The 26,379-nt window shown below is 46.1% G+C and overlaps 1 protein-coding gene across 1 annotated transcript in view; it reads right to left on the bottom strand.

Annotated features, from left to right (window-relative positions):
• Positions 1-9,729, bottom strand: part of ACVR1B (activin A receptor type 1B) — a 34,002-nt gene extending 24,273 nt beyond the window's left edge. Inside the window, exon 1 of the mRNA XM_040234179.1 lies at positions 9,555-9,729. Within this exon, the coding sequence (XP_040090113.1) occupies positions 9,555-9,645 (91 nt within the window). The 5' untranslated portion in view covers positions 9,646-9,729. The remainder of the gene's footprint in view (positions 1-9,554) is intronic.
• Between the last annotated feature and the right edge of the window lie 16,650 nt (positions 9,730-26,379).

Here is a 26,379-nt window from a genome sequence, read left to right as displayed (position 1 = left end):
TCAGCCTAGCAATCTGAGAGGGCAGGGGGCTCTGCCAGAGAGGACATGCTTTTATCTGTTTTATATGCGTTTCCACATTTTCATTTTTGAAAGGTTTTTACTGCTTGAAGAAGACAGAAAAAAAAAAAAAAAAAGAAAAAGTTGTTCAGTAACTACTGATCTAGACAACTGTCAAAATGTTTACGAAAATCCTGAATTGGGCTTAAAAATGAAGGTGTCTGGCACTCCACTATCACAAAGTAGAGGTAATGTCTGTTTCTCCAGAAAGGCTGGGGAGCTGACAACAGCACCAGGCAGGAAAGCCCTGCTGCAAGGAAATAAAGTAATCAGGTGCTATTGGTGACAAAGATTCGAGGTGCATTTTCAGTTTTCACAATCATCAAAATTAGATTGTAAAAATACACTAAAATAAAACAAAACAAAAACTCTCAAGTACCAAAGAGCCATAATGAAGTCCAATTTTACAATGTGTAGCTAGATGGTGGTACCCAAAAAGTGTACTGGTAAAAAGCACTTCCAGCTGACTTAATAAAGGAAGCTATTTGTATGAGAGAGAGAAAAAAAAAGCACAGATTTAACAATAAGACATTTGATAAGCTTGGTATTTAATTTCAATCTGGGGAAAGGTCTCAGAGTGGGGTTTGCATAAGAGAAAGGTGTTTGAAAAGCCAGCTCCACACTGTATCTATTCTACAAACTGCCTTTCTGACATTCTACTTGGAGACAAACCCAACCCCAGAGAGCTGTTTAAACAAGTTCACCCTTAAGCCTCAGGTCTAGAGAATGAAAGCTTTGTTCTCACTCAAAAGAGACGTTTGATGTTTATGCTAAGGAGACCTGTCATTGCGACTTAATTTATGGCTGGCTGTAAATGCCTGAACATCCAGCAAGGGCCCACCTGCTGCCCAGGGGAATGTCAAGGTAAAGCTGGAAGGAGAGGCATCACTATGGCAGAGCATGTCCTGGGTTCCTGCGACCTAAGTGTACAAACTCAGCCGTCACATTCAGACTGTCTGCTAGTCACCTGGTATTTCTCCTTTACCCACAAGTTTATATTGACATGTACAACCTTCTGTTTTCTTTCTTTGTTGTACTTAAACAGACACACTCCTGGCTCATTAGAGCGGGGGAGAGTATTTATCAGTGGTATTTTGTATTTGCTTCCTGACCTACTTACTACACTACGACGTGTGGAGAGGTGACAGTGTACATCACAGTTTCGAGAAGAGGGATAGGAATGGTTGTTTCAGACAACTAGGACAATGAAGGGGGAAAAAATCAGCAAGGATGGAGAATAAAACTAACGAGGTTGAGGACTTCCCTGGTGGTCTGGTGGTTAACATGCCATGCTTCCTGTGCCTCTACTGCAGAGGGCACGGGTTTGATCCCTGGCTGGGGAACTAAAATCCCACGTACTGCGCGTGGCACAGCTGAAAAAAAGAAAACACCAAAAAACAACTAATGAGGTTGAGATCAAATTTATCTCAAGTAAAATGGGCAGGTAGTGGATTCAACAGAGATGAAAGAGGTGAGGTACAGATTATGCCGTTCCCAGTAACGCACAAATGTCTGTGGCACTTTTAAGCGACTAGGATGAAAACTGTATATATAGGAGATAATGAAATTACAGCAGGACAGAACTGGAATTATTTACCTAGGATTTTGCTGAGAGGATGGAAAAGAAATGAATGAATTCAATTAAACCATTAAGTACCTAAAATACACAAGGCTCTGTGATAGAACAAAGACATATAAAGAAAATACAAGGCAGTTCCTAGGATCAACTTTCAGGGCGTAGAGGGTGGGAGAGTGGGAGAAGCAGAAAACTCTAAGCCAGTGTGAACCTCTTTGTTACTGATAACGGACCAAAAAGAAACGCAGAGAGGATGGAGTTACTGGCTGGGGGACAGTAGGCAGACAAAGCGGGTCCCACACTTGGAGGATGTTGGATGTGGCTGAGAAGGCCAAGACCAAGAAAAGCACAAGGCATGTGAGGTCTAAAGTCAGTGGGCAACAGGACGACAATGCCAGGATTCTAGCCAAGATAAGGGCAATAAGCGAGACTAGACCGGACTGCATGGGCCGTGGTGGTAGGCGAGGAGGTCTGGAGTCAATCCTTGAGGCTATACAAAGGTGGCAGAGCCGGCGCACTTTCAGGGTTGAATCCAGTGGTAGGATGGAAAGGCAGGGACTGGAAAGCTACTTCAATAGTCACCGCAGCACACAGCACAGTACAGGATTCTGAGCGTGTGCTGTGGAGTCAGACTTTAGGCCCACTGCTTAACCTCTATGCCCCCGTTTTCTCACCTGTAAAATGGGGATGAGAGTGGCTCACAGAATGGCTGTACAGAGTAAGCAATGCAGCGCAAATGCCCAGGATAACACCTGAGTAGGTGGTACACATTCAGGAAATCTGATGGTTTTATTACTGCTGTCATCCCAGTGAATGAGAAGGGGCTGCGCTCTTGTGTGGTTTTATGGTTGTTCTAACAAGCAGAAGTCAGTCTGTGGGCAAACTTCTTAACGGCAAGGACAGATTCTTTCCTCAGTATCCCCCTCAACACTGAGCTTGAGGAGCTTGAGGTGTGCTCCCTAACATCTAGGGAGATGTTAAGAAAGAACACCGATTGGATCTGAATTTATCTACTGCAAGTGTAGAAAGTAATGTACAAATGTACACCAAGACAATACATGACAATCTGGGGACAGGGGCGCTCAACACAATACTTTTTTTTTAATTTCTATTTTTTAAAAAATAGAAATCCCTCAAGTCACAGATTCCTCAACACATCAAAATCATTGAAAGCATCCACAATCTTCTCTCTCCTCCAAACCTCACAATGTCTAGGAAAAGGTAACAGGCAGCAGCTGAAAGCCACATGTGGTCTCAGGACTTTCCACATGTAAGTCCATCCATGGGATGGCAGGGTGACCCGGTCTCAAGGAGCCTCAAGCCTATCTTGGGGAGTGTGCTTATCCCTCAATCCTGTTTTCCTTCTCCTCATATAACCATCTGACTCACTCCACATGCATTTTAAAAAACAATACCTATTTACTATTTCAGTTTCTGTAGGTCAGAAGTCCAGGCATAGCATGACTGATACTGGCTGGGGCTTTCTCATCTAGGCCTGGGACCTCTTTCAATCTCACTCATTGCTGGCAAACTTCAAAGCCCTGTGGATGAAGGACTAAGGGCCCCCAACTGCCCTACTCGCTGACGGCCAGGGACCACTCAGCTCCTAAAGTTGGCCTGCAATTCCTGGTCACGCGGCTCCCATGGGCAGTTCACACCTGAATGTTTACTTTCTCCCAGGCTAGCTGGGGCATCCCTGCCTTGCTCTTCTGCAATCAGCTGAGAAAATGCTCTGCTTTCAAAGGGCCAGCTTGGTTAGGTCAGGTCCACCATGACAGCGTGCCCATCTGAAGGTCAACTGATTTAAACCCTTCACGATACAGTTGACCCTTGAACGACTCAGGGGTTAGGGGCACTGACCGCTACAGAGTCAAAAACCCACGGATAACTTAACAATCACCCCACTAGACCTGAAGTTCCACATCCATGAATTCTACCAACCTTGTACTGCATAGTACTGCACTCTGCTATTTACTGGGGGGGGGGGGACCCACCCATGTATAAGTGGACCCATGCAGTTCAAACCACGCTGCTCAAGGGTCAACTGCACCACCTTCATTCATGTCTGAGTAACTGAGAACAGGTGTGTATATACCTAAGGCTGGAAATCATGGGGAGAAGGAAGCAGTGGGAAGGACGCTGCGGTAGACATAATCACCTGGTACTTTGTTTCTTTATCATCTATTTCACCTGCCAGAAGGTAAGCTTCATGAAGTCAAGCATTTCATCTCCTTTTGTTTACTGGTGTATCTCTGCACCTACAACAGTGCCTGGTATATAGTAAGTGCTCAGGACATCTGTGTTACAGGAATCTTTAGATCACCACAGCAGTTCTCAATATATGTATATATAGACACCTGTTTATTCACAGGCTAGAAACAGGACTTATAAGTGTATACATTACACTGGTACAGTGAAACCATCGAGGAGTCCTGGGAATTCCACAGGATATGATTTTCTCTCTGCCACAATCATTGCACTGCTTGAACAAAATACAGTCAATTTTCATTATTCATGGATCCATATCTGTGAATCTGTCCACTTGCTAAAATTTACTTGTAACCCCAAAATCAATACTCTCAGTGTTCACGGTCACTCAGGTGAGCACAGAGGGGTGACAAATTTGAGTCACCCAGCACACACGTTCCCATGGAGGTTGAGTAAGAACGCTCTGGCTTGTTTCAGCTCTCATACTGTTAATATGTGTTCTTCTCATGGTATGTTCAGTGCCAAGCTTTCTGTCTTTTTGTGGTTTATGCTGGCGATTTCACTTCCAAATGGCCCCAATGGTAGGGCGGAAACGCTGTCTAGTGTCCCCAAGTTCAAGAAGACAGTGACATGCCTTAGAGAGAAAATACATATACTGAATAAGCTTCATTCAGGCAGGCATTATAGTGCTGTTGGCCCTGAGCTCAACTTTAATGAATCAACAATATATATTAAATCATTTGTCTTTAAACAGAAAGACAGACAATGTAAGGTTACGTGCTGAGCAGCTGATGACAGCACTGGAGCCAGCAGGAGCAGCGGTCCAGTATCTGCTAACCCAGCGTTCAGCTGGGCCTCACAGAACAGTCACCAAAAGTAAGGCCACCTGACTGTGTCAGCCCCATTTTACAGGTCAAACAGTGAAGTGGACGGGGCTGTGACGTGGCAGCCCCCAGCGCACTCCAGCACGCCATCCTGTTTTATTTCCTTCACAGCACTCATGACTGATAACTGTGTTTACTCACTTATTTTCAGTCTGAGCCTCTGCAATCATAAGTTCCATGAGGAGTTAGGGAATTTTGTCCCTCTTGTTCCCTGTTACCTCCTCGTGCCAAGAAGCATTCCAGGCACACACCCAACCAAATGAATAAAGAAACCTCCTATATGTAATTGTGTAAATATTAGGGTGATTGATACTTTAAAGGGAAAGGCAGTTACTTTCATTATGTTAAATTCAAAATATTTAGCAAGACAAATGAGGCCTCAGACTAAATGGAGAGAGAAAAAAAACAAAAAAGAGCACCACAGCTGCCTGAGGTGGCACCGTGAGATGCCCTGCAAGCAGGTAAGACTGCCAGGGAGGCTGGTGGACCAAGACTACAGAGGAAGAAGAAAGGAATGGTATTCACCCATTCCTACACTAGGAATGGTATTTACCCACGACGGAGAAGCTGGAGGGCAGAGAGAACAGGCGAGACCAGGGATGCTGCCTCCAGGCCACCATGCATGAGGCAGAGAAGCTGAGGAGAGCAAAACCCGAGAGGCGGGACATGGGACTCCAGCGGAACATGAGGCCCCCTGCAGAGTGACAGCCTGCAGGGGACTGCCCACTCTGATCCTTTCCAAGATCTGGGCACTCCCAGGCCAGGTGGAACTGATGAGCTCCAGAGGCCCTCAGCACTTCCAGCATCGGAGGGGGCTGATGAGCAAGAGGACTCCAGGATTTTCTTCTCGTGAACACAGAGAGGAGAATGAGGTAAGACCCCTCTTACATCAACTCCTGCTGTAACAGACAAATAGCACAAGGGCTCGAGACAAAGAGGCGGGATTCCAGAATTAATGTTCACCGCAGCTCTGAGCAAAGACTGAACCGTAAACAATAAGGATTTCAAAATTAAAACAAAAGAGCCACTTCAGTATTCTAATTTAACCTTCCAAAATAAAGAAGCTCTCAGGCACCACGGACTGAGAATTCCATTCCACCTCAACACCCTGTGCTCCTGAGTTATTATGAGAACAGGCTGAGGCTGCAACGCAATTCAACTCCTGTTCCAAAATGCAACAAGCAGCTTCAACAGGCCATGCTGGAAGAAGCAGCACGCCTCATCGTCTCCTTGCCTCCTGATTCATATTTTGGTAGCAAGGTTACAATTAGCTCACCGGTGGCGAATAAACCTATTTATAACCCAGCAGTCCACCCGAAAGACACAATCATCTAAAAAGGTTTTTAGAGGAAAACGAAGCGCAGCTGCTTCTTCTACTGACTGCAGATTTCCAAGGTCCTTTCGGATGAAGTCCTCAGTCTAACCTTCCTGTGCTCACAGGCACCATTCCGGCCACCTCTCTGCCTCCATGTTCTTATGTAACATTTACATAGTGCCATAAACATACCCAGAGTTGCGTAAGAATGGAAACGTTGCCAAACCAATAAAGCCTAAAGCAGGTCACTCCCTCCAGACCGTCTTTGATTAGCACAGGTATGCTGCCAGGCCTAGGATGTGAGGGCTTGTCAAGAGACAGAAATTAACTTGAGGAAGTCTGAAAGGGGTCCACAAAAAATGCAACAGAGAACAAATTAACCACATGGTGACATGTGTTGCTTCTCTCAATCCCAGGAGCTACTCTCTGCCCCATCAGATAAAAAGTAACCCAACATTGCCTGTTCACTGAAGTCAGAAACTGTGTCTAAAAATACCACCCAGCCAACTGGCTGTCAGTCAGTCAGTCTCACAAATGTCCCAATAAGAGAGACACAGACCAGTTCCTTACTTCACGGAGGCAAAACTGAGGCAGTCGCAGAAAAGTGAAGTGCCTTTCTCAAGGACAACCTGTCAGGGAGCAAAGTTCTGGGGCTGGAGAGCAGCCTCCTCCCCCCACCTGGCTCTAACCTTTAACCAGAGTAGCCATTTTATTGTGTTAACCACATCTGTTCCAGGGGCTCTTAACAAAACTAATCCGAGATTCTCTTTTTCTCTACAAGAGTTCACTTCTGCTATATTTCAAACTCATGTCCACTCAACAAAAGTATCCGACTTGGCCTGAGATTAAATTTTTGGTTTAATCACAGAAATTCAAAATCCATCAGAACCTCAAATGTCTCCCTTGCAGCTTTTGTCTTAAGAAAATGAATGTCATGTTCTCCTGCTACTAATTCAGCTTTACATTTTTAAATACTACAGTGAAAATGCCAAAGGTAGGCCTTAGAATGTGGTCCACCTATTAAATGGATGCAGTTTATAACCTGGAACTCGCGCTCTGTACCACTGGCCTTTTACTAAGTCACTACTAGTTCACTATTTAACACAGACACCTATCCCTTGCTGTCCTCACATCCTGTCTTCAGAGGCATCGGGGCTGCCTGGCCCTGCTGCTCCTCCCGGCCCACCTAGGGGAGCATGACAGAGGAAGCGTGGGGAGGACAGTAATCCACTTCTAGTTATCTCACAGCCTCTATGTTCCCAGAACTGATGCTTCACTTTAAGCCTTTTGCAACAGTGGTCTCTGTAGCATGCACTATTGGCAACGAGATGTGTCCCGGAAAAAACTGTAGTGTCTGGCCAAGTTTGAAGGCCTTCGAGAATGTTTGCTGGATACACAACCTAATTTCCAATTAACCAAAAAAAGAAACCAACTCCCTACTATGCCCACCCATCCTCATCCCAACAAACATCCATTTCAGGAAGGTTACAAAAAAAATGAACCTGCCCCATTCAGAACCAGATGGATCATCAATTAAACATTCTTAACTAGGCTCATGACAACAGGAAATATCCCACCAGACACTACACCAAACCAAGAGGGAAATGGCTGTTAAGAATCTCAGATATATTAGCAACAGGATAAAAATTCCTAAGGAAGGAATTTACAGATTTAGTCATACACATGTAAAATGACAAACCTGAAGGCTGAATCTCCTTATTTACTACCCTACTAGTGAAATAACATCATGATACACACTCCAAAAACATGGCCCCGAAATAAGGCCCAGCATACATTATTCATGAAAACCATTAACTTACCACGAACGTCAGGCTGTGTTCACATACCTTCACCACATCTATCAGACCCCACAGCGCGATACCTCTGCCACAGAGCAGCGAGATCCAGGAACACACACGACAGCCTTAGCAGAAGCATTAACCAGTGAACAAAGACCCCACCACACAGGCTGCACCACTGGAGACAAACATCAAGGCTGGAGGGAATGAACTTGTTTGTGAGACGCCAAAATGGGATCACGTCTTTGGTTGATTGTCTCATTTCTGAAAGAGATCTGAACCCACCTGAGAACCATTATGTTTTGGTGGAGAGAAGAGAACCAAGGAACACACACTTGATCTCCCACTGCTAGAAGGTTAGGGGCTGCTGAGAAGTCAGAGCAGCAGGCTTTGTACATCGGGAGCAAACACAGTCCTGACTGTCTCTCCCAGACCCAACTGCAGGTCAATAATCACTCCAATATAAAGGCCAAATATAACCTTCATCTGCTACCCCAGTGCCAGCACAGGGCTGAGACGACTCCCTTAAATATTTTAGGGTTTCATCTGCATTCCTCAAGCCCGTAAAGCCTCATAAACGAGACACCCAACTGAGTGTCCCAGAGAAAGGCACCACTTTGGTAGTGAGAAGGATGGGGGTGCTGCCAGGGAGCAGAAGTCTGTGGGAGTTGGAAGGTGAGGGGTGTGCAAGGGTGGGGGAGGACGTAGGGGGAAGGGCTGGGAAGAGGGCTGGTGTGGGAAGGTAAATAAATCCTGACCAAGGGCCAACAGCTGGTCTGGTGGTGGGGTCTTTAAATAATCTTGGGGATGGGAGGTAGGTTCGAGGATGTCACCTGAAAGGCATCCACAAAGTGACCAACAGAATGGACCCCCTGAGGTGGGGTGGGAGTGGCGAGGGAGAAAGCAAATACACCTAGATGCAGATTAACCGTTCTGGAACTAGGTCTCCTAGGGTTAGAGAGATGCCAAAGCCAAGCTCCAGATAGGGGCCTGTTCGTCCCATTTCCTCCACGGAGCTTCCCCGGGGCACGTGGACTGGAGGAGGGGGGTTGGCCCCATTGAACTCAAGGGACTGCCCGAGAGGGCAATGTGACTCGCTTTCCCAGAACGTCAGAGAGGAAGGAGAGGGAGGGGAAGAAGCACTCCAACTGCAGGAGGGAGCTGACGGAAACGTTGAAGACCCCCTTCCCCTTTTATCTATGGTGCGCAAGGGCTCTCAACGTCAGGATACCTCGGAGAAGCAAAGACCCCATCGCCGAAGCCCCATAATCTTGGCGGGAGAAAAGGCGCCCCCCCCCCCCGCAACTCCCCGCTGGAGCATCTGGAGGGAGGGAATGAAGACCCCCCGCCCCTGGACATGCTGAGCGGCAGAAACGTGGATCTCCAAACCTCGGGGAAGGAAGCCTGCACTCCCTTCTATGGAACATGGGGGTGCTGGGAGCGCGACCCTCGAGAGCTCCCCAAATCCAGTCCCTCCTGGGAAAGGGCTCGGGTCCCCAGGGGCCCGGCGTGAGCTCGGTCCCGGCGGGGCGGCCGCGCCTCGGGGATCGGGGGAAGCCGACCCAGGTGAGGGGTCCCCGCGACTCCCCCGCGCCCCCCGCCCGGCCATATTGTGCGCGTGGGGAGGGGGCGCGCTGTAGCCAGGGGCCGCGGCGCGAGGCCTCGCCCTCGCCCGGCCCGCTCCATCCCGGCCCCCGCCCCGCCCCGGGACTCACCCTGGATCCCCCGGGGCCCGGACCCGCCGCTGCCGGCAAGCAGGAGGACAACAAGGGGGAAGAAGGAGGAGGCTCCGGCCGACTCCGCCATAGTAACCGCCACCGCCGCCGCCGCCGCAGCCCAGCAGCGCCCAGCGCGCGCGCGCGCGCCCCCGGCGCCTCCCCTCCTCCCGCGGCCCGGCTCCCGCCTCCCTCTCCTCCACCCGGCGCCGGCACGTGCGCTCCCGGCGGAGCCGGCGCCGCGGCCGCCGCGCGCGCCCCCGAAGGGCGGGGCCGGGTGCGCGCGGGCGCCCGCCTTAAAGGGGAGTGTCCCCTTAAAGGGGTGGGAGGGGCTCGCGCCTCGGCCAACCTCACCCGTGAATGCCAAGCACGGCGCGGAGGCCGAGCCCCACACACGCGGCCTCCGCCCAGTTCTGCACCCCCAGCAGCGCGGGGTGATCTTATCAGCACCGACCCCCATCCCTCGCATAGAACGTTCTACAAGTCCCGTGCGCTTGTTCCCTTTTCCTTCATGCCTACTGCTTAGCCTCAAGCACCCATCACATCCCACTGGATCGTCGCCACCATCTCCTAATTAGTCTCCCATTCCCACTGGCCCCCTGCGAACCGCAGGACGCACAGCCACCTGTGTGATCGAACCATGGGATGCCCCTTCTCAGAACGTACAGGGCTTTTTAATGACAATATTCAGTCTTGGTGAGGGTGCTGCGTGAAGCACTCTCATGCTGTTGGTAGGTAGAAATCTTTTGGTAAACAACTTGGCATTGTGTATCAAATGTCTTAAAATGTTCATACCCCAGCCTCCCATCTTCAAACAATAATAGAGATGAGGACAGGTTTTTGTGAGAAATGTTAACTATTGCTTATCACTGTAAAAGCTGGAAACAAATAGTATAGGAAACAAGTTATGTCCCATCCATACGATGAAACATTATTTACTAATTAAAAATTATGTTTGTAAAAATAATGATGTGAGGAGATGTTCATGAGATGATGCTAAATGAGAAAGCAAAATACAAAATACTTACAGTATTGTTCTGATTTTGTTGAGACTATATAACTGCAAGGAAAAGACTGGTAGGAACTTAGTCAATGTTATCTGTAGTTATCACCAGAATAATTTTTTTTTCTTTAAACATTTCAGTATTTTCTAAATATTTTGCAAATAAGCTACTGTTACTTTCAATTTTAGGGGAAAATGCTTATTAATGGTAAACTGAGTCGCTCATATCTTTTTGAAAATATTCACTTTTCTTATCTTGAAAAAGAGTTTGAAATCATGAAAAGGACAGGGTTTTGGACCCAGAGTTCTGGATCTGAGTTCTCGTTTTCTTACTAACTGGCATGAAAACTTGGGCAGACTTTTTAACCCCCGTTAGCAGAGTCTCATCAAATGAGATTTAGAAGTGGAGAGGATGACCAAAGGTGGGAGTGGGAGAGTGGAGCTTCTCAAATGGAATCCTCACCTTCAAAGCTGTTACCAACCTGAAGAATACCCCTCCTAATATAAAGAAAAATCTAGACTGCAGACACCCCAGACACCACTCACACACAAACACACACATGCAAAGTTTTACAGAGGCACTATCTACACATTGGTCAGTAACTGAATGATCAAACACCTTATTTTTATAGTGTTCTGCCTCTATATATTCTTATAAGTGCTCATCCCCCAAAATGGGCACCCTCTCCCCTCTATTTTATCTAACTGATCTCCCAAACTCTGTTCCACCTGCCCTTTAGGATTCCCAGCTGTGGTGGGCCCAGTGTAAGACTGTGTGCTTGCGTGCTCATCACCCAGTCTTGTGGGACTCTTTGCAACCCCATGGACTGCAGTCCACCAGGCTCCTCTGTCCATGGAATTTTCCAGGCAAGAATATTGGAGAAGGTTTCCATTTCCTCCTGCAGCGGATCTTCCCAATCCAGGAACTGAATCTGCATCTCCTGCACTGGCAGGTGGATTCTTTACCACGGTGCTACCTGGGAAGCCCTACTGTGTACGGTTACTTTCTAGGACTGTCTCAAAGTATTATACCATGAACTGAGTGGCTTAAAGAACAGAAATCTATTCTCTCAGTACCAAGGTGTCAGAATCCTATCCTCTCTCTGAAGGCTCTACAGAAAAGTCCTTTCTTGTCTCTAATTTCTGGCAGTTCCCTGAATTCTTAGTGTTCCCTGGATTGGGGAAGCATAGCTTCAATCTCTGCTTCCATCTCCACATGCCTGTCTTCCCTCTGGGTCTGCATCTGTGTCCAAATTTCTCTCTTATAAAGACACCAATTAATCCAGTTTGAGTTAAAATCATTGTAACTTCATTGCATCTGCAAAAGTTCCTATTTTCAAATAAGATCACATTCATGGGTTCTGAAAAATGGGGACACACTACACCACATGACATTCACCAACCCTTGTGGTTGGGAAGGAAAAGCTGACCCCCTCAGGAGCACATCACCAGGCCAAGGCGGGAGGAACTGTCCTCCCCTATACCTTGCTAAGTGCTGTCTTATGGCTGTAAGACCAGGAGTCCCAGAAGGGACCTGTGGTTGCTTTACCCCTGGTTTACAAGGGCAGTCCTTAGCTGAAGGCACAGCCCAGGGAATCATCAGACTGGGTCCACAGACCGAATGCTAGCTCACTTGAGAGAATTTAACTTGGGCAAGATATTTTACCTCCCTAAACCTTGATTCCCTCATCTGTAAGATGGAGCTGATGTTAGTTCTGCTTCATAGAGATATTGTGAGGGTGGATGAAGATACTGTCTATAAGCACTTGGCACAGTCTCTGACACATAGGAAGTGATATAAAAACAACAGCTATTGTGATGATGGTGATTTGACCTTGACTATAATCCTGTGAAGTGGTTGAGGCATGTCAGGGTGTGTGCAATTTACCAATGAAGCAACTGAGACCGAGGGAAGGTAAGCCACTTGCCCAAGCTCACATCTAATTAAGTTTTGAACTCTAGCTTACTGATCCTGTGCTTCTTCAACATCATAGCATCTCATGCTTTTCCAGGGACTAGTCTTCAAGAGCCAGCTGATGGTGAGAAATTAGACTTGATGGGGATGGGGAGCAGTGAGTTATATTCTTCACACCCTATTCCTGAGAGTTTGCAGCATCTCAAGTCAAAACTTTACCAGAAGATGCATATACCTTCCCTTTTACATCCCAAGCTGTATAGAGAGAGACCGCCAACTCTCCCCGTGCTCCCTCCCACAGCTTGGCTCTGCTCCCGTCCTTGAAGGTCTCAGCAAAGTGTCCATTTCTGTAAGCCTCCTGAATCCTAGAGCTGGACCCATATCACATTCTGTGAACTACTCATCTGCCTTGCTCTGTCCCTTTGTCATGGAATTCCCCAGAGTTCCCAGGATTTACTTCTCTAGGAAAAAGTCTTACTCCCCAGGCTCCACTGATTAGACCACCCAGTGTCACAGCTGCTGACTTGGTCACGACAGACCAAGACGCGCCACCTCTTAGGGGATTCAGCACAGTTTGCCTTGGTGAGCAGCAGGGTCATTCATTCCAAGGAGGCAATAGCTCAGCTTCAACCATTCTGCAAGTGCGTATTGAGCACCTACATATATGGACTAACTTATAAACATGGATAAGTTATCGTCCTTGTCCTCATGGAATTTACAGTCTAATAAAGATGAGCATGAGGGAAAAGGCACAACGTGCTGTATGTGCTGTACCACACACACGTGAAGGTTCAGCAGGGGCACTCCAGAGGGCTTGAATGAGGCAGCTCTGCAGGGTTAAGGAGGTGGGAAAGACCTCACAAAGAGACCATGCTCCAGCTGACTCCTGGACGATCTAAGGGTGTTCCTTGGCTAATCAGGCCTATGTGGGGCAGAGGGAGGCAGAAATTATCCCTGGCAGAGGAAGCAGTATGAGTAAGACACCGAGGTGAAATTGCTTGATGTTTAGGCATGGCAGCACACCAGAGGGTACAAGGTGAAGAGGGGCCGGTCGGGGAGCTGAAAGGTAATAATGGAGAGAGAGACAGACATAGAAGTCCACTTGGAAGTATCCTTTTCTCTGGTACTCCTGGAAGGGTTCTAAGCAGGGGGTGGGGGTAAATTGATCTTATGTGTGTTATAGGAAGACCACTTTGTTGAAGTAAATAAACTTAAACTTTGTGCAGATGGTTGGAGGAAGGCAAGACTGGTGGTAAGGAAACCAAAGAGGAGGCAATTCCAGTAGCTCAGACAGAGAGAGGAGGAAGACCTAACCCTGGGCAGCAGCAATAGAGATGGGGAAAAAAATTAATTCAAGACATTTTAAAGAAGTAGAAGCTACAAGATTGATTGGATGTGAGAAGCTGGGAAGAAATGGAGGTGCCCGTCATGTTTCCAGCATAATCTGACTTGGGTGACTGGCTACTTGGTGACTTCATTCAGCAGATTAGCAAGAGCAAGCTTGGAACACACTGAGTTTGTTTTCTGTTTATTTATTTGGCTGTGTCAGGTCTTGCTTTGGGTCTTAGTTGTAGCACTTGTGATCGTTTGTTGCAATGCATGGACTCTAGCTGTGGCTTGCAGGCTTAGTTGCTCCAAGGCATGTGGGATCTTAGTTCCCTGACCAGGAATCGAGCCAGAGTTCTTTGCATTGCAAGGTGGATTCTTAACCCACTGGACCACTAGGGAAGTCCCTGTACATACTGAGCTTGAAGGGCCTCCTGTAGGTAGGAGCAATGGTGATATGGATTAGAAATCAGCAGCATATCATAGTTGTTCAAACAGCTGAAGGGTATGCAATAATTCTGAAAGTACAGCAACACAGACAGGAAAGAGGAGACAGAAAGGTAACAGAGAAATGGGAAAAGACGTGGGGAAAAAAGCAGGATCATGGAAACCAAGGCAGGAGAGAGTTTCAAGAGATCAGTAGTTTCCAACATTGAGAAGGAATCCAGTGACTTGAGGACCAAAGAATGTGTAGGATTTGGTAACCTGAAGTCCTGCTGTGCCGTTTACTTGAACAGGTTCAGTGGAAGGTGGAGTGGAGGCCTAACTTCAGGAGGCTACAGGTGACTGGGAAGTGAAAGCTTAGAAAGACTGAGTGTCATCTGTTTTTTAAAAGAACTTGGCAGTGATGGGAGAAAGAGATTTGGATTTCCTTCAGAAAGATAGACCAAAAAAAAAAAAAAAGATAGACCAGGTTCCCTAAGCAAAACTTCTGCTAAAGAAACAACTCAAAAAGCTCAGTAAACTAGCAAGAAAGTGAAAAATAAAGTGAAAACTAAGGAACAAAGTGAGGAAAGCAGAGAACCAAAGCTGGCTTTCACCTTGAGAGAATTTGTTTGCTAGGTGAATTTGAATTTTCGTGTTCTGAAGGTGAGCAGGATTCAGGAGACAGAAAACAAAGCCCAGGCCTGCCCAAGGTAGAAAAGTCTAACAAATCACCCTCTGCTTAAATCTGAGACTCACAGGGATAATAACACACTTGGTCAAGGAATAAACTAGATATTATTCACTCCTCTAGAAGGCTGCCAGGAAAATTGCCTGACTTGAACCTTGGCTCTGAATGAGAAAGGGGGGAAATTTTTCCCGGGAATTCAGAACCACAGGTTGGCCTGCATGATTTAATTTCATTCCAAATTAACCCTACCTGGGTGGTCTGAAAAACTATACACTATTTAGATTCCAGTGGGGCTGGTAGGAACCCTTAGTAGTACCTGGAAAAAAAAAAGAGCAAATAATCTCTAGAGGAATCCATATTTAACTCAGGTTGCAAGGAATTCTCACAGACAAAGTTCCAAGAAATATAATCTATGTAGTAAAAAATCCAAAAATAACTAAATAGGGTCAAGGGAAAAATAACAACCTAGAATTATATACTCATAGAAAATATCTTTCAAAAATGAGGGTTAAATTTTTTAAATGTATGAGTTATATATGAATTCATGCCTACTTTGTTAATTGTCAGATGTTCACTAATAGAAAAGAAACAGAGTATATAACTTCCAGGTTAAGAGAAGGAAAAAAACAGAATAAAAACATATAAGCAATCCAAAAGGAGACAAGAAAAGGGGAGGGGAAAGTTGTATTAAGGTGGGATAAATAGAAAACACAAAATAAGATGGTGAAAGTAAATTCAAATACATCTGTGATTATAATAAACATGAGTGGGCTAAATAATCCAAACTAAAAATACAGATTTCTGGACTAGAGAAGAGAAAGAGAGAAAAAGGAATTTTCAGAGGATATACAAGGTCAAGGAGCATTTGCTGTGTGTTTTGCTGCTTTAGGAAGAAGGGAGAGATTGCAACCTAGAGTATAATAAAGGAGCCAGGAAGAGTTCAAAGGTATAGGAAGAAGAAAAAGTGATGTAGCTGGAAGTTGGAGGAAGGGCATGAAACAAAGTTTATAGGCATGAGAAGGTCGCCTAGATGTCCTCAGTTAATGTAATCAGGGGGCAGGACAGCATAGATGGAGGACATGCTTGAAAAGAGTAGTGAGAATTTGCAAAATCCACTGTGGGAATAGGATGGTGTCCAGACACATAAGACTGCTGCTGCTGCTGCTAAGTCGCTTCAGTCGTGTCCGACTCTGTGCGACCCCATAGATGGCAGCCCACCAGGCTCCCCCATCCCTGGGATTCTCCAGGCAAGAACACTGGAGTGGGTTGCCATTTCCTTCTCCAGACACATAAGACAGCAGAAGACAATTGCCAGAGGAGCAGTGGGGCCCAGCAAGAGTTGCCAAACATCGTGCTGAGGCCATAACGAGCCTCTGTGAAGCTAGTTTCCTCTAGAAATGCTCAGCATCCTAGGATGGAAGCCAGAGCTGGGATGTTGGGAGGCTGAAGGGGTGGAGGAAGCGATATAGGGTCTAGTGGGAGAACGGGTTGGCCAGGGAGTTAAGGGAAGCAGAGGAAGGGCAGCTAAGGCGGTGGAAGGCACTTGAATGTGACGTGGCTGACATCTGAGGATGAGAGGCTGGCTAGAGGCACTGTTGTGGGCCTGAGGATTCCGAAGGCCCCAGTTAGCGTTTAGGACCTGAGAGAGCCAGTGGCTACAGTCTGTGCTCAGGGGCCCCCATGGGATGCTGCTGAACTCTGCTGTTCTTGAAGAAAACCCTCCCAGGATATCCCCCGTCACTTTCTGCTCCAGAGGCACTGCATGACTGTAGATTACTATAAGCCTCACATTGACCTCGTTCCACCCCAGTGCCTCCTGGGTAAACAGGCCCAGTGCCCTCGGCCTTGATGATTCATATTTCAGTTCTATCTGGGCATGCCCAGCGGGCAAACAGGGTGGCTCTCCGGGTCATTCCTTTGCCGCGGGCCTCTGAGCTGTTGTCTATTTGTGCCCCTTTCTTTTCCATGCCCCGATTAGGCCCATGCAGAGCTTCATGTCACACACGCTGCTCCTGTTGTCACCTCCCTGCCTCCTGGTCACCCTTTCTGCAGTCGCCAGGTATCCCGTGCAAACCTGTATTCCCTCTCACTTTGTCATCTGCCTTACCGAGAGCACACAGGCTCCCTATTGCCCACAACACCAAGCCAAAACCATGGCATGCTAAATCTGGAGGGGATTTTTAGAAATTATTTAGTGTGACCCCATTGTTGTACAGATGGAAAAACTGAGGTCCGTTTATCTCAATGACTTTTTCAGGACAAAACCAGAACTGGCAGTCAAGACCTCTGCGTACCAAGCACTTAATATTCATCCAGACTTACTTCCCCTACACAGAAAAAGAGTTTACGGAGACAGACCATGTACTCTCCTAAGATCTCTTTGTGGATTATTTATCTTCACAAACTCAGTGGGCGTGGTACTACTGTTTACCCTATTGCAGAGATAGGGAACTGAGGTACAGAGAGATCAGATAATTCACCCAAGATCACCCAGTTCTGACAGCTCCCCTCTCATCCTGGCTCCCGCCCCTCCTCAATCCCTCCCTCTCTTACACACTTTCAAGCACACCTGCTAAGTCCTAACTCATTGTCCTCCCGTTGCTTACACAGCCCCTGCCCTCTTTTTCTCCACCTGGATCACAAGGGTGTATCACTCTCACCTGCCTATGCCCCCTTCTGGATGAGTACACGGTCTGCTGTCTGGCCACAGATGATTGTATCAGTGTTGGACATCTGAACCAAGAGAAAGTGGTGAATAGACTGGCTGAGCTATTTAGCTGTTCTTTCCTGAGCATTTGAACCAAGGAGGCATAGAGACTGAGTTACTTGGATGGTGGCAGAAGCTACAGAGTGATACTCGGAAGCCGTGTGGTATCAGGATGTACTGGGAGAAGAGAGTGGAGTGGAGCCGAGGCAGGGAGAAGGAGGGGGATGGTCAGCAAGGTGTGCTTGTGCACACACATCCTCTAGCCGCAGCCACTCTCAACAGTCAAGTTGTCCTCCACACATGCTCGGTCCAGGTCCCATGAGATCTGCCATATTTCCCACTTCAGTTTCTCTGAGATTCCCACGTATCTTTCCAGGAAATCCTCTTTTCTCACTTCCACCGTTTTGAGTGTTGTTGGTTCTCTTAGCCTAGGAGCACTGGCTAGAACACCAGCTCAAGGAATTCTACCCATCCTTCAGACGGAGCTCAAAGCCCTGCTCCTCCAGGAAGCCTTTCCCCTTCCCGGGTGTGCTGCCCCTGCTTCCCCAGACAGACCATAAACCCCGCCTCTTCCACTGCCCTCCCCGTGTTCAGAATGTACTAACGTTGGGGCACCCAGCTCTGATTTTGCCATCTGAAGCTGGATTATCTTTATTCCTATCATTTTATATTCTGGCAAATCCATGGGTCCAGCCATCATTTATTCATCCTGGAACATGTTTTGAATGTGTTTGTGCCAGGCACCAGGCTAGACTTTGGGAATGGTTCAGATGCAGTTCTTAGTTCTTTGCCCAACCGGAGTTCACAGGCCAGGGGGGAAGTCCATGTTCTGCTTGCCAAACTAGTCACACCAACACCGCCTCCGGTTTCACGATTCCAGACACGCGCGCGTGCGCACACACACACACACACACACACACACATTCCCCAAATGAGACTATGAGACTGTTAGATTGTCACACGTAAACCCAGACCTGAGCTCTGTCTTGTCTTCTCCTCCTGGTTCACCCATCCCCTTCTCAGGCCGAGTGCCCACCCTTCCGGGGCCTGAGCTCACACTTGCCATGCCCTCTGCTCAGGAAGGTGTCCTGGAGCTCCCGCTCCTCTCTCCTCCCCTTTTGATCACTCTATGGTACGGGAATTGACACTATAGTCTGAGTGCGTATGTGCCTTCCTGCTATTTTAAGACCCCAGCACTTTTCAAAAACCTGGTGGAGATTATAGCCAAAGCTAGAGGCGGGGGAGGGGAAGATAAGCAACCTGAGCCCCAGGCGGCTGGGTGTCTGCGAGCCCGCTTAGCCTGGAGCCAGCTGCAGAGGCTCCGCTGTGGACTGCTGGCTGCCGGATCCGGCCCAGCCTGACCTGTCCTCTTCCTTCTCTCTGTTAGGTCGAGTCCTCTTCCATCCCCAGGAGTTGCTTTGGAGTTTGCACACCAGGCAGCATGTAAAATTGTTTGTGCTTCTGGAAACACACTCACACACACACACACAGAAGCCTTGAAATTCTTCTTGGAACAGTTCCAGGGATTTATTTATGAAATTCCCAGGGGGTGGGAGAGACAGAAGTCTGGACTTTGCAGACTGAGTGCTGTGCCTGTCATCTCATCAACATAACCAGCGGCTCTGGTGTGCTCTTACTAAGTGCCCGCTGCGAGCCCGGGCCAGGCTGGGTGGGGGCGGGGAGCATGCACAGGTGCCCCGTTCTCAAGGCAGCAGGGGTGCCCTGCCCACCATTCCCTCAAGAGGGAAAAACAAGCTTGATATTGACATATTTTGGCCGTGGTCCCTGCCCCCGCTCTCTCTTCCACCACCCCCTGTTTCCTCACTTTCTGGCTCTCTTTCTCCCTGAGCCTGCAGCCTCTCTCCCCCTTGCCCACTCCCCTATGGAGCCCGTGCTGCCCTGTGGTTGGATATCTGAGTCTTCTAAAGACAGGCTTCATGGCTGGTTTCTCCACAGGTGAGAAGCTGGGAGCTGCCTGTCGAGTGTTCCCATCCCCACATCATTCTTCTCTGATCCCTGACAGTTTGGCAGGGTCTAGGCACATGCATGGCAGGGTCTACCAGCTGCTGGAGAAAGGTGGGGTGTCCAGGCCTCCTAGGATGGCTTCCAAGTTGTTCCCCCTGGACATGCCATGGGAGTTTCAGAGAGAAACTGGATGGAGGCAGGTGGTCAGGCTGATAGAGCTGGGGAGAGAGCCTTAATTCTGCTTCTAGTAGAAAAGGCTGCAGAAACTTCCTGCTCCAAACAGGCTTCGGTAGGTCTTCCAGCCCCAGTCAAACCTTCTGATGACTGAAGCCCCAATCAGTATTATAGCTGCAACCTCATGAAAAACCCTGGGCCAGAACCACCAGGAAGCCACTCCCAAATTCTAGAGTAACAGACATTATGTGAGATAATAAGTGTTTATTACCGTTGAAAGCTGCTACAGTGTGGGGTGAACAGCAGTTGATAACTAATATATGACATACAAGTTTGCATGACCCTCTTTGACCTTAGACCCCATCTCCTACAACTCTCTCCCTTGTTCATTCAGCGCCAGCTACAATTTTTACCTAGTTGGCTTTACCGAGTGATCTCTAAAACCACTTATAAGCCTGAGGGTTTAGAATACAGATGATAGAGAATAAACTAAGAAAGAAATCATCTATGTTTAAGAAATAGACTCACAGACAAAGAAAACAAACTTATGGTATAGTTTGTTTGTATAGTATATATACAAACACTGTATAGTGCAGGGAACTATATTTAATATCCTGTAATAACTTCTAATGAAAAAGAACCTGAAAAGGAAAATGTATAATTGAATCACTTTGCCATACACCTGAAATATGTATCAATGATACTTCAATTTTAAAAGTTTTTTTAAATAATAAAAAAAGATAGGTTTGAAGTCTCTGCCGCTTAGCTGGCCCACCACCTGAGAGGAACTTGACGGAATGTGATGTTCTCTTGCCACCCACCCTTAACTCTGTAGAGATGGGAACAAGTGGGTCTAAATGTGTCTTTAGTTTTTGGTGCAAACTCTGCCTTTTGGGGGAAAGTTATAGGATCAATATCTGTGCAATGACTGATCTAATGCAAATGTTGTGGTTTTACTTCAAGATCTTAAAGGTAATCTCCCAGGTAAAACTATGGGATGGTCTTTCAGAGATGAGACAGAAGGCCACCACACTTACTGCGGGGATTGCAGGACTTTTAAAAATCAAAGCCCACTACCCAGAAAATAATTAAATCAGGGGAGAAGTAATTAAATATATTAAGTAAAAAAGGGACACTGGAAGAACAACAGGAATGATGTCGTTTAGGGATAACAGAACCTCCCCTTTAAGGAGCCCAGACTCCGAGCTCTGAAGTTTAGGCTCCCCACTCTCTTTAAGAGAAAAAAAAAAAATCCCCAAAAGTCCCAGCAGCCTCACAGACTTCCGGAAGTTTCTCCCTCCATTGGGAAGCCCCAGCCTGGTTATGCAGCATGAGCTAGGGTGGAGAGACGTGCCTTCCAGCAGCCTCTCCCAGCTGAGGCAAGCAGGTGTGGGCAGGCTCACTCCTGGGAAGACTGTTGTGAGTGGGAGGAGGGCAGCGTCATCAGCCTGCCAGGGCCTGTGTGCCTGTGTGTATATGTGTGTATGCATGTGTGTGTGCGTGTTGACACAGTGCTAAAGGCACAGAAACACACCCCCCACACACGCCAACCACACACTCCCCTAAAGCTATAGTAAGCAACCATAACCTGTCTCTCCAGGCTTATGGACAAATGGACCCAGGTGAAGATGTGAAGGTCCAGACTGATTTCCTTAAGAGTAAAAATGTCCATGGGCTCTGGGTTCAGACAGATCTGAGTTCAAATCCCAGCTCTGCTACTTATTAGATGTGTGATTTGGGGCCCATCATTTAACCTCTCTGACCTTTGGGTTCTTCATCTGTATTATGGGAATAATGAGTTTTATCTTAAAAAATTTGGTGAGGATAGAATGAAGCTATCCTTTATCACTTGCCAAAGGCTGAAGACAGGAGAGTTATGACTTCCAAGAGGTCTTTGATACAGACACTGAAGTCAGACTGCCAGTTTTTAAACCTCACCATGCTAGTCTCTTAAAAGATGGGCTTGTTCCTTGGAAGAAAAGCTATGACAAACCTAGACAGCATATTAGAAAGCAGAGACATTACTTTGCCATTTGCCAACAAAGGTCTGTCTAGTCAAAAATATGGTCTTTCCAGTAGTCATGTACGGATTTGAGAGCTGGACCAGAAAGGAGGCTGAGCACCGAAGAATTGATGCTTTTGAACTGTGGTGTTGGAGAAGACTTGAGAGTCCCTTGGACTGCAAGGAGATCAAACCAGTCAATATTAAAGGAAATCAACCCTGAATATTCATTGGAAGGACTGATGCTGAAGCTGAAACTCCAACACTTTGGCCACCTGATGTGAAGAACCAACTCATTAGAAAAGACCCAGATACTGGGAAAGATTGAAGGCAGGAGGAGAAGGGGATAACAGAGGATAAGATGGTTGGATAGCATCACCAACTCAATGGACATGAGTTTGAGCAAGCTCTGGGAGATAATGAAGGGCAGGGAAGCCTGGCGTGCTGCAATTCACGAGGTTGCAAAGAGTCAGACACGGCTGAGTGATTGAACAACAATGCTGGTCTCCTCACCTGTAAAACAGGTAAAAGAATGGCCCTACCCCGCAGGTTTGTCCTGAGGATCAGAGCGGTCAGTACATATACAGCACACATTTAGTGGTGTCCAGCCGCGAGAAGTACTCCAAACATGTCAGATATTGTTCCGTAGACTGCCTAGCACTGAGCCTGTGCTCACACCTCTGTGGTCTTTGTCGCAGGACCTGGCCTCACCACAGAGCCCCTGTCCCAGCTTGCCTTGCCTGTGGCTTCTGATCAGGTTTTCTTACAGTAAAAGCTGGTTTTTCCTCAAACTGGTCCTTCCCAGGCGTGCCGTTGTCATGGGAACCTACAGGGGCTGCCTGGGTTTGGGGGAGGAAAGGGTTGTGGATAAAAGCCAAAGAATCCCACCGCTGCTGTTGCAGCCACCACGGCAGTAGGCTGACCACCATTCTAGCCCCCCAAAATAGATCCTGACAGTGCCAGAGGGTAAAGTTTATAGGGGCTTACTCCCGCCCTGACTTGCCACAGGTCACATGGGTGAAATCCCATGATTCAACATGCTCCACCATCACATCTCCATCCCATTGTCAGGAGTGGATTCTGATACCAAACACAAGTGTTTCTTTCTGAGGCTGAACAAATGCACAGCTTAGAATAGGGATTTATAATTGATATATTACTACTCCACCTTCAAGACAAATTACAGGACTCCAGAGTAGGTATAATTAACCTTACTTTACAGATGAGACAACTGGTGAGTCCTCAGAACATCTAAGTAATTTGCCTGAATCGTTTAGCCAGTAAAAATTTGGAACTCGCAGCTGGAACCCAAGTCTTTTGAGCTTTGCCATTGCCCGGAAGTGACCGGGACTGGAGGGGAGTTTGCCCCAGAGAGAGCAGGGGAGGAGGGAGGAAGACCAAGAGCTGGTCCCACAGCCCAGTGCTTGCTGCCTGCCTCTCTTCTGGGAGGTGATTCAGAGAGGACAAAACCCCTCTCTCCTGTCCCACTAAAATTCCACTCAACAATTTTCTTTTTTCTTTTTTTTTGTCCTAAGAATTTCTATATTTGGACCTTATAATTCCACTCCTGGGAATTATCTCAAGCATATTCATACACTTTTTGACCCTACACTTCCATTTGTAGGAATTCATCCTAATGAAATATTGTATTCAGATACCTGCATAATGATTTGAAAATCAGGAATGTCATCACAACTTCAGCTGGAATAGTAAAATATTGGTAACAAATGAAAGCTATGACAAACCTAGATAGCTCATTAAAAAGCATCACTTTGCCAACAAAGGACCCTATAGTCAAAGCTATGGTTTTTCCAGTAGTCATGTACAGATGTAAGAGTTGGGCCATAAAGAAGGCTGAGTGCTGAAAAATTAATGCTTTCAAATTGTAGTGCTGGAGAAGATGCTTGAGAGTCCCTTGAACTGCAAGATCAAACCAGACAATCCTAAAGGAAATCATCCCTGAATATTCATTGGAAGGACTGTTTTTGAAGCTGAAGCTCCAATACTTTGGCCACCTGATGTGAAGAGCTGACTCACTGGAAAAGACCCTGAGGCTGGGAAAGACTGAGGACAAAAGAAGAAGACAGGAGTGGAAGATGAGCTAGTTAGATAGCATCACCTACTCAATGGACATGAATTTGAGCAAACTTCAGGAATAGTGGATGACAAAGGAGCCTGGCCTGCTACAATCTATGAGGTTGCAGAGTCGGACATGACTTAGTGACTAAACAGCAACAACAATAAACGTTCAGAAAGAGAACTGTTCGTGTAAGGTACATCTATATAAAGGATTGCAGAAAATGTAAAGATGTTTATGATCTACAGTTAAAGTGGTGAAAAGAAGGTTATAAAATATGCAGTATAGTATAATCTAATACTTACTTTTTAATTATTATAAAAAAGATCTGGAAGGATATTTAGCAAAATGTTTACAAGAGTTATCTGTGGGTGGTTAAAATACAAATATTTTCCTCTTGACTATATTATCAACATGTTCAAAGATGACTATATATTACTTTTATAACTAAAACAATCATTTTATAACTTTAAATGAAATAAAACCTATAAAAATATCAAATCATGATGTACACCTGAAATTAGTATAACATGGTAAATCAATTATGTTTCAACTAAAAAAAATCAATGTAAGCTGATTTGAAGTAGCATTTCCACAAAGATACATATTGCAACATGATTTATGACAGAAAAAAACAGGAAATATATATATTTTTGGAATGCCTTAATAATTACATTATTTTGGAATGGCTTAATAAATTAATTGCCTAATAAATTACTTAAGACCACCACTGTTCTTATATAAATAAATTACTTAATAAAGTAGCATTTCCATAAAGATACATATTGCAGCTTGATTTACGACAGAAAAAAACAGAAAAAATATATATTTTTGGAATGGCTTAATAAATAAATATATACATTTTGGGAATGTTATTAAACATTATATGATTATTAAAATGATTATGGATTCTATATAGAATTATTTAAATGTTTATGATAAAAGTGAATAATACTGGCCACAAAATAGGATATGCCCCATGATTATAATCATTTAAAGTATGTATGCAAATATTTGCTTCAGTTTGGGAGGATGAGATAAGGTGTAGTTTTTTTCTTTTTTTTTCAGAAATACAAAAATATGATACTTTGCCTTTTCAATTAAAAAGAAAATACCCATGGGATGATACAGTGCTAAGCACTAGGCTCTATTTCTGAGACTGTTCTAGAGAAATGGGTGCAGAGAGTTCTGACATCCCTTCCTCAGTGATTTATCCTTTGAATGTAAAAATAATATTATCATTATTATTTCTTGTTTACCTACCGTACGTGTACATACCTCATTTCTAACTTTCACAATAACTCTGTAAGATAGATAGATTACTTCGGACTTCGTTGATTCTAAATAATAGAAATGCAAGCTATTTAAAAAAAAAGAATTTTTTTCCTTTAGTTTCTCCCAGACTCAGTGCAGCTGGTCTCAAGCTGTGCTTGGAAGCGGAGTCAAATGGACAAGACTCTCCATTTCTACCCTCTTCCCCTCCCGCTTTTGCTTCATCTGTGCCTATGCTTCCATCTTCCCTGATGTGGACCAGCGTTCTTTGCGTCCCATCCACAAGGAACATATGACTTCAAGAGAAGTCATCAGGTCTATATTCTCAGGGAAGATTCTGGTATGACGCTGTACGGGTCCCAACTCCTCATTTAGGAGGTAGGGACTGATGATCCAGGTTGGGTCAGGTGTCAACCTCTGGTCCAAAAATCTGTGGGGAGGGGATTTGGTCATGTTGTACAAACCTGGCTGCAAGGGACCACCACTGTTCCTATAGAAATAGGGAAGAAAGGGTGGTACCTGAAAAAGTTGGTGAAAGTGGAGAGGTGGAGTGAGCCAGGTAGTTGACAAGAAAAATCTATTTATGCTAGGTATCCTTCTTTATACAGATGAGGACACATAGGCTCAGAGAGGTTAGTCGACAGGCTCAAGGTCATACATAAAGATTGAAAACAACAGAGCTGGAATTTGAAACCCAGGTCTGCCTCTCTCTGAAGTCCACTTCATCACACCACCATACCCATTTGCAGACAAATTCAAGTAGTCAGACTAAGAGTGTCTTAGACAGAGGGGAGAGCATGTACAAAGGCCCACAGACAAAGGGAATTATGGGTCTAAGGAGTTGAAATCCAGTGTTACTGGAATGTGAAGTTGGAGGAAAGCTGTGGAAAGAGACATGGCCAGAATTGTGTGCTTGGTCAGATCAAGCAATAGGGGCCTGTTAATAAGGAGCTTAGACTTTAACCTGAGGGCAGCGACATTCAGCAGAGAGCATGATGGAGTGTCCATTTGTATTTTAGAGAAAGTTCTCCAGTTTAGGTGTGAAGTATGAGCTGGAGAAGCTAGATGGATGCAGGAGAGCAGGTGGACGTCCCACTAAACTAGAGGAGAAAAGGGGACAGAAAGAGGTGGATGGAACTGGTAAGATAATTGAGAGGTAGGATGGACAAGAATTTGTGTTTCATTGATGAGAAGGGTGATAGGGAGATGGTGGTGGTGATGGGAGAAGGTGGCCATGAGTGAATCTCCTGTGTTTGCTTGGATTGTAATA

The sequence above is a fragment of the Oryx dammah genome, unplaced genomic scaffold, assembly GCF_014754425.2.
Source record: "Oryx dammah isolate SB20612 unplaced genomic scaffold, SCBI_Odam_1.1 HiC_scaffold_29, whole genome shotgun sequence".
Classification (NCBI taxonomy): Eukaryota; Metazoa; Chordata; class Mammalia; order Artiodactyla; family Bovidae; genus Oryx; species Oryx dammah.
This window is presented reverse-complemented; position numbering and strand designations above follow the sequence as displayed.